General features: G+C 44.8%; 1 protein-coding gene across 4 annotated transcripts; it reads right to left on the reverse strand.

Moving 5' to 3' along the window:
• Positions 1-4,440: 4,440 nt before the first annotated feature.
• Positions 4,441-12,255, reverse strand: GJC3 (gap junction protein gamma 3). Of its 4 annotated transcripts, XM_060173373.1 has the most exons (4): positions 12,162-12,240; positions 11,203-11,319; positions 4,936-5,766; positions 4,441-4,706 (listed from the first exon to the last, which is right to left on the reverse strand). In XM_060173373.1, the coding sequence occupies exons 3-4, from the start codon at positions 5,687-5,689 to the stop codon at positions 4,699-4,701; spliced, it is 762 nt and encodes a 253-aa protein (XP_060029356.1). In that variant the 5' UTR covers positions 5,690-5,766; positions 11,203-11,319; positions 12,162-12,240; the 3' UTR covers positions 4,441-4,698. The 4 variants fall into 4 exon arrangements, with proteins under 4 accessions (XP_060029356.1, XP_060029355.1, XP_060029357.1 ...); XM_060173372.1 differs by lacking the exon at positions 11,203-11,319 and having other exon boundaries at positions 12,162-12,255; XM_060173374.1 differs by lacking the exons at positions 11,203-11,319; positions 12,162-12,240 and having other exon boundaries at positions 4,936-5,230; positions 5,402-6,263.

The raw sequence follows: 12,255 nt of genomic DNA on the forward strand, positions 1-12,255 counted from the left end.
CAATGCTCAAGGACCTGAGGTTGAGACCCCATCCCCGCCTACAGGTTTCACCACTTTGGAAGTGGTGAAACCGGGATGCAGGTGTCTCTCGGTCTTCCTCACTATCTCCCCCTACCCTCTCTGTTTCTGGCTGCCTCTATCCAATAAATAATGATAATTTTTTAAAAAAGAAATATATATGATCTCTTTTAAATAATAATAATAATAATAATAATAATAATATGGGGGGGCAGGCAGTAGCATAGTGGTTTAAGGGCACGTGGCACCAAGCACAAGGACCGGCATAAGGATCCAGGTCGATTCACCAGCAGTGAAGCAGGTCTGCAAGTGTCTATCTTTCTGTCCTCCCTCTCTATCTTCCTCTCCTCTCTCAACTTCTCTCTGTCCTATCCAACAACAACAACAGCAATAATAACAATAACAACAACAAGGGCAACAAAGTAGAAAAAATGGCCTCCAGGAGCAGCAGATCCGTAGTGCAGTCACTACAATATAACCCAGCGATATAACCCTGGAGGCAAAAAAACAAATTAATAATAATATCATACAGATCCCAGGTTTAGGTCACGATATGTCTCTGTACAGTGCATTATGCTCACAATTTGACTTTTTAGGGCCCAGGTAAAGTGCACATGTTACTATGTGTGAGGGCCTGGGTTTGAGACCCTGGTCCCCACCTATAGGGAGGAAGCTTCATGAGTGGTAGAGCAGTGCTACAGGTGTATCGCCTCTCTCCCTCAATATCTCTCTCTCTCTCTCTGCCTCTGGCCTTCTATTTAAGAAAAAGTGACCATGAATTGTAGAGTTGTGCTGAGACTAAGTTTCAGTGATATCTGTTATATATGTTAGAAAGAAAGATATCTGATATCTGATATATATGTTAGAAAGAAAGAGAGAGAGAGAAAGGGAGGAAGAGAGAGGAAGGGAGGAAGGGAGGGAGGGAGGGAGGGAGGGAGGAAAAAGGCAGAAAGTGCATAGAAGTCTATTGTTTAACTCATGGTCATGAGATGATATTTTTGTTATAGTATTCTAAAAAGGCTAAAATGTTATTCTATGGAGAATAAATGGCTGAGGGCAGTGGGTAGATAGCATAATGGTTATGTAAAGAGACTCTCATGCCTGGGGCCAGGCGGTGGCACACTTGGTTAAGCGCACACACTGCAGTGCACAAGGACTCAGGTTCAAGTCCCTGGTCCCCATCTGCAGGGGAAAGGCTTCATGAGTGGTGAAGCAGGGCTGCAGGTGTCTCTCTGTCTCTCTCCCTCTCTATATCCCCCTCCCCTCTCAATTTCTGTCTGTCTCTATTCAATAATAAATTAATTTAAAAAAGTAAAAGAGAGAGAGAGAGAGAATCTTGTGCCTGAGGCTCCAAAGTCCCAGGTTCAATGCCCCATACCACCATTAGCCAGAGATAAGCAGTTCTTTGGTTAAAAAAAAAAAAAAATTGAGGGAGTCGAGCAGTAGCGCAGCAGGTTAAACACAGGTGGCACAAAGCACAAGGATACGCATAAGGATCCAGTTCGAGCCCCGGCTCCCCACCTGCAGGGCAGTCGCTTCACAAGCAGTGAAGCAGGTCTGCAGGTGTCTATCTATCTCTCCTCCCTCTGTCTTCCCCTCCTCTCTCTATTTCTCTCTGTCCTATCCAACAACAACAACAACAATAATAATAACTACAACAATAGAACAACAAGGGCAACAGAAGGGAATAAATAAATAAATAAATAAATAAATAAATAAATAAATAATTGAGAGAGAGAGAGAGAAAGAGAGAGAGGATAAAAGCCTGTGACCAAGATAGAATCTTCAGTTGTGTGTTTCTCATTTCATGTCTGTAATCAGGAAAGAACTTTACGTATCTGGATGGGGAGAGAGCATCATGGTTATGAAAATATATATACAGTAGCGCACCTAGTTGAGTGCACATGTCACCATGTGTAAGGACCTGGGTTTGAGTCCCCGGTCTCCATCTGCAGTGGGAGAGCTTTGCGAGTGGTGAAGCAAGGCTGCAGGTGTCTCTCTCCCTCCCTATCACCTTCTACCTTCTTGACTTCTGGGTGCCTCTATCCAATAAATGAATACAGATAATAAGTATGTATATTATATATATATATGTATATATGTATATATATATATATATATATATATATATATATATACAGTGATCTCACCCATAGAGGGTAAACCAGTAAATCAAAGAAAACAAGCAAAGCCTAATGAAGATATGAACTCAGAACCCAAAACTGAGGTTAATAAGGGCTACTGAGGGGGCCTGGAGGGACACTGAGCCCTGGACTTTGGTGCAGGGACACCAGTGCTTTGATGAAGGAGGCCTAGGGAAATGCATCTTGAGGGGACCAAAATATGTACTTCTAAACATTTATAGGTCTGTAAACCACAAGCACCTCAAAAACAAATAAAAACCAATATGTTTTTTTAAACATGGGGTGACGTTCTAATCTGTGCCATAAAATGGGTGAACCCCTCCCCAAAGCACATGAAATGAAAGAAGTCAATAAACAAATGTCACATGATATATGATTTCAGTTTCATGAAAAGCTCAGAAGGGGAAAGTGTAAAGACAAAATAAATATGTGGTTGCTTGGAAATAAATAAAGATCATCTCACTTTCATGTGGAATCTAGAGGATTGAAATGCTTGAACTTGCAAAACAATTGAAATGGAAAAACAGATGAGCACAGAGTGCACACTCTCCTGATTCACCCTATGTAGGTATTTTATTTGTGTTTCCTCTGTGATACAGGGATCTATAGCCTAAGTCTGGATTTCCTCTGTGCCAGATGGGCCTCACAGTGATCAGTGACTGCAGCTACCTTACCTCCTCCCTCCACATTTTTTAAATATTTATTTATTTATTTATTTATTGCCTCCAGGGTTATTGCTGGGGCTCAGTGCCTGCACTATGAATCCACTGCTCCTGGAGGCCATTTTTTCCCCTTTCTTACCCTTGTTGTTTATCGGTGTTGTTGTTACTATTATTCTTGTCATTGTTTTGGATAGGACAGAGAAATGAAGAGAATAGGGGAAGACAGAGAGGGGGAGAGAGAGATAGACACCTGCAGACCTGCTTCACCACTTGTGAAGCAACTCCCCTGCAGGTGGGGAGCCAGAGGCTTGAACCGGAATCCTTAAGCCAGTCCTTGCACTTTGCACCAGGTGCGCTTTAGCCGCTGCACTACCACCCGGCCCCCTTCCTCTACATTCCTAAGCAGGACAGCTAGGGAGGTATCCAGCCTAGCCAGAAGAGATAAGACGCCTGTATCCAACTAACACCAGGGACCAAGATCGTGTGCCTTCAGTGTGCCAATGTCTGCATTTTCTTTGTAACCAAGATGTAAAGCTCTATATAAACAGTACTATCCCTTTGTTCAGGGCAGAGAACTTTCTGGAGAGATCCAGATCTCTCACCCACTACTGTATTAAACTCTATTCTATTCACCACACCTGCTTCTGGTCTCATATTTGTGGATGATTTCTGCAACACAGCAACAACAACACATAAGTAAGCAAGCTGTTTGTGAGAGTTATGGTGGTCATCATTGAGGGCTGGGAGCGTGGGGGCACAGAACTGTGGTGGTGGGTGTGGTGTGCTCTGACAATGTTGTAAACCACTATTAGTCACAAATTAAAAAATGGTTTGGGTAAAGAAAAAAGTTATCAGGGCCAGGCAATGGCTCACCTTGTACAGCACACAGGTTACCATGTGCAATGACCCGGTTCAAGTCCCCAGTCCCCACCGGTTGGTGAAGCAGGTCTACAGATGTCACTCTGTCTCTTCCTCTATCTTCCCCTTGCTTCTAGATTCCTCTATCTCTCTATCCAATAAGTAAATAAAACATTTTTTTTAAAAAGGAAAAATAATGAGGCTTGAGCAGAAATCAGAGCTGTCAGTCATCAGAGGACAGAGGCTTCAGAATCCACAGTGACCCCCAAAGGATGTGGTGGGGTATCAAAAAAACTTGGGGTTGAGGTCCCAGGTTTAATCCCCCACACCACCATAAGTCAAGGCTGAATAATGTTCTGACAAAATGAAAAAATAGGGCTGGGGAGACAACATAATGGTGATGAATAAAGACTTTCATGCCTGAGGCTCTGAGGTTCCAGGTTCAATCCCCAGCACAACCATAAGCCAGCACTGAACACAACTCTGGTCTTTTTCTCTCTGTGTCTCTCTGTATCTTTCTCTCTCATTAAAGTAAAATAAATAAAATATTTTAAAAATAAAGAGAAAAGAAAAAGGAAAACAAAACAAAGGACATGAGGTTATATGGTTTGGAAGGCCAGTGTGAAGGTGGCAGGGTAGGGGTATTCTCAGGTCACAATACTTTGAACTTGAGTCAAGTAGAGGAAGGAACAACAGAAGAGATCAAGGTGGAGTCACCAAGACATGAAGGGATAACCCTCAGCAGCACAAACACCAACCACAGTCAATATTTATTTGGCAGGACAGGGAAGAAGCAGGGGTTCCAGGAAGATTCTGCAGGCTGATTCCAGAGCCGAGGCCTCTGCAAACAGTGATGCTGGGTGGAGGCCCATTTTGGAGTTCTTCTAGGGGGCTTCAGACAGACAGTGTGGCTCTTCCAGATGCTTCCAAAGCTTTCAGCTTGTCACAGAGGCAAAGCCCCTGCTCACTACTTGCTGGGGAGATGGTCCCAGGGTTTCCTTCAGAGCTGAGGGTCTTCACAACTCTGCCAAGTAGAGAACCAAGCAGAGCCTGTGTTATTATTGTTTTTTGAGTGGGAAGAAGGGACAGGGTGGCAGCTGTGATGGGGGTGCACCTGCCTGTCCTTGGTTCCCTATTTTGTAACCTGTGGGTGCAGAGCCTCCCCACAAGGGGCATCCTGCTGCAGGGGACCCCAGAACAGAGACACAGCAAGTAGACGTGGGGGACCCAGGGGGACATAGGCAACTTCTCACCTGCCTCCCGCTGCTCTTTGGTTTCCACCACTGGGGCCTGTGTGCTGGGCTCCTTGGGTGTCCTGAAGTTCTTCAGAGTCCGGAAGTAGTTGGAAAGTGGTGACTGGGGGGCCTTCCAGGCCCTCCACAGCACCCCTAGGGCCAGCAGCACCAGCTCCAAGAGCGTCAGAGACAGACAGAGCCCACTGACCCCAAACATGGTCTTGAGGAAGATGCTCTTCTCTGAGGGCCGTGATAGGTGGCAGGTGATGCTGCCCAGGCAGGGCTCCCGGCGACAAGTGATAGAGTTCGGCACCTTGAGACCAAATAGATGATACTGGCCCCCCAGGGCAGCCCCCTCCAGGGCCAGCCGGACCCCCAGCTGGACGACATATGCCCAGAGCAACCTGGAGCCTCCCTGAGGGCCATGGCCCTGTGCCACCAGGGCCTCCTCCCTGTCCCCCAGGCCCTCCCACTGCTGGACCACCTGGTGCAGGGTGAGCCCCAGGTAGAGGGCACTGGGCACGGCCACCACCAGGACCTGGAAGGCCCAGAAGCACAGCGGGGACAGCGGGTGGAAGGCGTCATAGCAAGCGGCCCTGCAGCCAGGCTCCTGGGTGTGACACTCGAAGCCGCTGCGCTCATCGTCGCCGAAGACCCCCGGCCCGCAGGCGACTAGCAGGCCCAGGCGAAGGCCCAGCGCTGCTGGCAGCAGCAGACGCCCCACCGGGGTGCAGGGCCGTCCCCCCTCAGCCAGCAGCTGCCGCAGGAGCATGGGGACAGGCACAGGGACCGAGGCCACCAGAGAGGGACCACAGGGCTGCACAGGCCGGGACAGCAGGTGGGCTGGAGCTGGAAGCAGCAAGTACAGTATTAGGGGGCTGCTTCTGGAAAGACTCCCCTGGAGAAAGGACATTAGCAACCCCTCCCCTTAACCCCGCCACCCCAACCCACTACAAAAATTAGAAGCTGGGGTCCTTGCTGCCATTTCTGTGTGTGTGTGTCTCTCTCTCCTAAAGTATGCGTTTTTTCACTTTCTTTCTTTCTTTCTTTCTTTCTTTCTTTCTTTTTCTTTTTTTTGCCTTGTTTGTTTTTGTTTAACCAGAGCACTGTCTTATGATGGGGTAGAGGTGGGGGAATTGATCCCAGGACTTCAGAAGCCTCCAGCGTAAGAGTCTTTTGCAGACTTATGCTATCTTATGCTATCTCTCCCACCCTTCCTCTCTTTTCTATCTCTGCTGTATCTCAGTAAACAATAATTCGAAGTGGCTTCTGCACCCCTATGTTCACAATAGCCAAAGAGTGGGAGCAGCCTAAATGCCCATCAACAGATGACTGGCTAAAAAAATTATGGGATAAACTACTGATAATATTGGTATATTCATACGTGTGATCATACATTACACTAATAACGCCATGCATGTGAAAGAGTAGACTGATATGACATGATACAGTCTGTTTAATTCTGCATGTATGATATTCTGCATGCAGATAGTTACCTATGATTTACATTGACAGTACTGTTGATGGTGTCTGCAATGTGGAACTATACCCTGTAAACTTGTAATCCTGTAAACCGTTATTAATTTTTTAATTACTAAATCACTAATTTAAAAAAACTGGAAAACATAAAGTGAAAAAAAATGTGTGACACATGTAGGTGGTTAGGCAAGGCCAGGCCTGGAGTTAGATGCCATGCCAGTGCAGAACACTGGCTTGGTGTCTTGTCTGTGTGTCTGTCTATCTCAGTCTCCCCCCACCCCATAAAAAAAAATCCCACACCTATGGACATCTAATCTTTGATAAGGGGGCCCAAAGTATAAAAGGAAGGAGGCTCTCTTCAATAAATGGTGCTGAGAAAACTGGGTTGAAACATGCAGAAGAATGAAGCTGAACCACCTTATCTCACCAGAAACAAAAATCAACTCCAAATGGATCAAGGACATGGATGTTAGACCAGAAACTATCAAATATGTAGAGGAAAACATTGGTGGAACAGTTTCCCACCTAAACCTCAACGACATCTTTAATGAAACAAACTCAATTGCAAGGAAGACTAAAGCAGAAACAAATCAATGGGACTACATCAAATTGAAAAACTTCTGCACATCCAAAGAAACTATCACATAAACAAAGAGACCCCTCACAGAATGGGAGAAGATCTTCACATACCATACATCAGACAGGAGACTAATCACCAAAATATACAAAGAGCTCAGCAAACTTAGCAACAAAAAAGCAAATGACCCCATCCATAAATGGGCAGAGGATATGAACAGAACATTCACTACAGAGGAGATCCAAAAGGCTAACAAACATGAAAATTGCTCCAAGTCGCTGATTGTCAGAGAAATGCAAATAAAGACAACGTTGAGATACCACCTCACCCCTGTAAGAGTGGCATACATCAAAAATGACAACAGCAACAAATGCTAGAGAGGCTGTGGGAACAGAGGAACCCTTCTGCACTGCTGGTAGGAATGTAAATTGGTCCAATCTCTGTGGAGAGCAGTCCGGAGAACTCTCACACGGCTAGATATGAACTTTACACATAACCCAGTAATTCCTCTCTTGGGACTATTCCCCAAGGACTCCATAACACCCAACCAAAAAGATATGTATACACCTATGTTCATAGCAGCACAACTCATAATAGCTAAAACCTGGAAGCAACCCAGGTGTCCAACAACAGATGAGTGGCTGAGAAAGCTGTGGAATACTATGCAGCTATGAAGAACAATGAACCCACCTTCTCTGACCCATCTTGGATGGAGCTAGAAGGAATTATGTTAAGTGAGCTAAGTCAGAAAGATAAAGACGAGTATGTGATGATCCCACTCATAAATAGAAGTTGAGAAAGAAGAACAGAAAGGGAAACTCAAAGCAAGATCTGACTAAATTTGGAGTAGGGCACCAAAGTAAAAACCCTGGGTTGAGGGTGAGGGTGGATGTTCAGCTTCATGGGGTGGGGCAGGGGAGGGGGTGGAATGGGACACAGTCTTTTGGTGGTGGGAATGGTGTTTATGTACACTCCTATTAATTTGTAGTCATATGAATCACTATTTAATTAATATGAGAGGGGAAAAACTGATTGACTGTTTCAAACTTTTTAAATTACAGACTGTCTTTTTAATACATAGGCTGAGTCTTTGATATGTTGACCCTCTTAAAAGCTTAGTCCAGGGAGAACAGAAGCAACTGGTGGCATAGCTATATACAAATAATGTCAAAGGACATAAATTATGGTGATGCTGTGTATGATGCAGCAAATCCTAACAAAGGGATTTTCAAAGTTAACCCAACTGCCAAATAATGTGATTATAACAATAACTATCTATTGCCTTCTTAAACCCTAAGACAGCAGGAACCTCCCGCTTCCTCTACAGAGTCTGTATTTCCCCCAGTCCTGGAACCTCTGGGGTGGGGCTCACTTTAATGCGTGCTTCTCTCAAGTCATACCAAATGATATTGCATCCGCAGATCCCAACCTAATCAACACGAGTACCACCTCAACATGCTTCACTTCAGACTGTGTCCAGAGATGTCAGGCAAGGAAAGTCAGCCCTTCACCCTCATTACTAGGGTGAGACCTTTCTTTTCATGGTATTCTCTAATTCCATTCCAGGTGGTTCACTCCCTAACAAAGTCCCAAAACCTATATATATACCAGATCCTATAAGATAGAGCATATGTTTACATGTATCCATAAATTAGGGCAAAATATATACCTGAAAGCAAAAATACACAATAGTCTATACTGAGTCAATATCAAGTTCATAATGAAATAGTGTCTACTTAGACTTAGATACCCTCCTTATCTACTTCCTATTACAGTTCTCTCACTCACTCAAAAGCTAACCTTAGCAAAGCAAGGACTGCAAAAGTTGAATAAGGGCAAGAGACTGGCATACTTTAGTGATGACTCTTTAGTCACTATCAGGCCACTCCATCAGTTGGCACCCTAATCAGGGAGTCCTGAGATTCCCAAACAGACATGATGGGCCTAGACCTTGAATAGATCCCTCTCTCCATTGTTACTGGTCATTTCTATCAGAAACAACACAATAGACCCCTTTGTAGCCCCCATAGGACCTTGCCCTCAACTTGGATCAACAATGGTAGAAAATGTTCCATCCTCCGAAGGGAGGCTGGACAACATACTCTATGCTACACCTGAGGAAGATGGGTCCTGAAATTGAGGCAGCTTGGAACATTCCTACTCGTGACCACAGAATGTGAGCTCAGATCTACAGGGATACAAAGGTCACATAGGCTCCTAAGCTGAATATGGGCCCCAGATCACATCAAATAGATGGGGTTTACAGTCAACAATATTTATACCCCTTTCCCATATTAGGGAGCTACTCTCTTCCCTGATCCAGCTTTCTGGTCCTTTTTCCAGCCATGACATCATCTCCCCAAACAATAACTTGGATCCACCTGCATATCAGATTTCAGGATCAGGGGCAAAAAGAAAAAGGAAAAAAAAAAAAACTAGCATAGCCACAGCCCCTTTGGAATTTAACTAAAATATGCCTAATAACTATCTACAAAATGGAGGACTCCCCAACTCTTCATCTGCACTATTCCAGCCCTTACGTCCATGACTGGTCAACAATTTGTTTGGTTTTGTATGTTAACTCTCTTGTCAACCACCAGGTTCCAGATGCTAGCAGGATGCTGACCAGACTTCCCTGGACAGACAAACCCACCAATGTGTCCTGGAGCTCCTCTCCCCCAGAGCCCTTCCCCACTAGGGAAAGAGAGAGACAGGCTGGGAGTATGGATCAACCTGTCAACGCCCATGTTCAGCGGGGAAGCAGTTACAGAAGCCAGACCTTCAACCTTCTGCATCCCACAATGACCTTGGGTCCATACTCTCAGAGGGTTAAAGAACAGGAAAGCTATCAGGGAAGGGGATGGGATACAGAGTTTTAGTGGTGGGAATTCTTCAAAATTGTATCCCTCTTATCCTATGGTTTTGTCAATGTTTCCTTTCTATAAATAAAAAATTAAAAAAAATTTTTTAAATCATCAATGAGGCCCCAAGAAGTGGCTCAGTGGACATAGCAATGGACTCATATGCCAGACTCATATGTTCAATTCCGGATACCACATATGCCAGAATGATGCTAACTCTCTGACCCTCCCTCTTTCTCCATTCTGTCAATAAACAAATAAGTCTTTAAAATCAATAAAGTCCCCAGCACCACCATAAGCCAGAGTTGAGTGGCGCTCTGGTAAAAGAAAAAATAAATAAAAATAATAATAGTAATATATAAAAATAAATCAGGGTAGGGGTAGATAATGTAATGGTTATGCAAAGAGATTCTCATGCCTGAGGCTTCAAAGTCCCAGGTTCAATCCCCCATACCAACATAAGCCAGAGCTGATCAATGAATGCTCTGGCAAAAATAAATAAATAAATAAATAAATAAATAAATTGTTTTTTAAAAATCTAAATTCAGGGGCCAGGCAGTGATGCATCTGGTAAAGTGCTCACAATACAATGTGCAAGGACCTGGGTTCAAGCCCCTGGTCTCCACATGCAGGAGGAAAGCTTCACAAGTGGTGAAGCAGTACTGTAGGTGTCTCTCTGTCTCTCTTTCCCTCTCTACTTCCCCCTCCCTTCTCAATTTCTCTCTGTCCTATCTGATAACAAATAAGTAAATATATTTTTAAAATAAATAAATGAAAATATGAATTCATGGGGTCAGGTGGTAGCTCACCGGATTGAACACATATGTTACAATGTGCAAGGACTGATTGAACACATATGTTACAATGTGCAAGGACTGATTGAACACATATGTTACAATGTGCAAGGACTGATTGAACACATATGTTACAATGTGCAAGGACTGGGGTTCGAGTCCCTAGTTCCCACCTGCAGGGGGAAAAATTTGCCAGTGGTGAAGCAGTGTTGCAAGTGTCTCTCTGTCGCTCTTCCTCCCTATCTCCTATTTCCAGCTGTCTCTATTGAGTAAATAAAGGTAATTTTTTTTAAAAAATTAAATCTCTTTTCTAAAAAAGTCTGAATTCAGGGTGGGGGTAAGTAGCATAATGGTTATGGCAAAGAGACTCTCATGCCTGAGTCTCCAAAGTCTCAGGTTCAATCCCACACACAACCATAGCCAGAGCTGAGCAATACTCTGGGGGGAAAAAAATCTGAATTCACAAACAAAAACATTTTTTACAAGAATAAAACAGGGACCAGGTGGTGGCACACCTTGTTAAGCACACATATTACAATGCACAAGGACCTGAGTTCAAGTCCTCAGTCCTCACCTGTAGGAAGGAAGCTTCACAAGTAGTGAAGCAAGGCTGCAGGTATCTCTCTCTCTCCTGCTCTATCACCTCCTACCCTATCAATCTTTGTCTGTCTCTATCCAAAAGAAAGAAATACTGTAAAAAAGAATAGAACAAGTGATGTTATTAATACAATATAGTTAATGTAATTTATAGCAAATAGAACATAATTAATATAATAAAGTGAATATAATACTATGTTCCAGTCTCCCAACCTCTGAAAACCAGAGTTCTCTGTACAACCAGAGCTTGATCTCAGCCCTTCCCTCCCCCTCACCCCAGCTTTCCTGGAACCCTGTGAGCTCCCCCACCTATTACAGCCTTCCCCAACCCCCTACCTTAGTCCTACTGACAAATTTACCACAGGGGCTGCTGGGACCTGGTTTGGGGGTCTAGGGAGCCCCAGGCTCAAGGTTTAACAAAGCTGAGCACAAGGGACTTTGTCTCCAGGAGAGGAGACATCTTTGCAGGTAAACCATGAAGGATGAAATTGTCAGGCTCTCTGTCTCTCAGAATTTGAGCTCGTAAAGCTGTAAGGCTGGGAGAGGCAGAAAGACCAGGACTTGAGAGCATTTTCAAATAAATATATTTCATCACCTCATTTGGGTAAGAATTTCTCTAAGTGCCTCTTGTTCTTCCAGAGAACAATTGCAAGATTCCACTGATGACAGAATCCTTCCAGAACATGAAGTCAGGGAAGAAGGGAGAGATACCCACCACTCCCCAGCCCCCAGAGTGGTACTGGCCCTGAATCTGCTCCCCTCTCACCCCCCTGGCCTGGAAGACAGTCTAGATGCTTCTGTTGAACGTATGGTCCCCCGGAGCAGCAACATTAGCATCTCCAGGAACACAACCCCCTGCTCTCCCCACCCCTGAGAGTTGGGGAAACCGTCCAGAACCAGGCTTCCCCCCTGCCCAGACCCTGGGTGGGCCCTCACCTGAGAGCTCTGAGCACGGATTCCAGCGTCAGGGACAGGCCTGGAAGCAGTGTCCTCAGGCTAGAGCCACACAGGGTCCCAGCTCTCTCCCACC

This window comes from Erinaceus europaeus, chromosome 15, assembly GCF_950295315.1.
Source record: "Erinaceus europaeus chromosome 15, mEriEur2.1, whole genome shotgun sequence".
In the NCBI taxonomy this organism is placed as follows: domain Eukaryota; kingdom Metazoa; phylum Chordata; class Mammalia; order Eulipotyphla; family Erinaceidae; genus Erinaceus; species Erinaceus europaeus.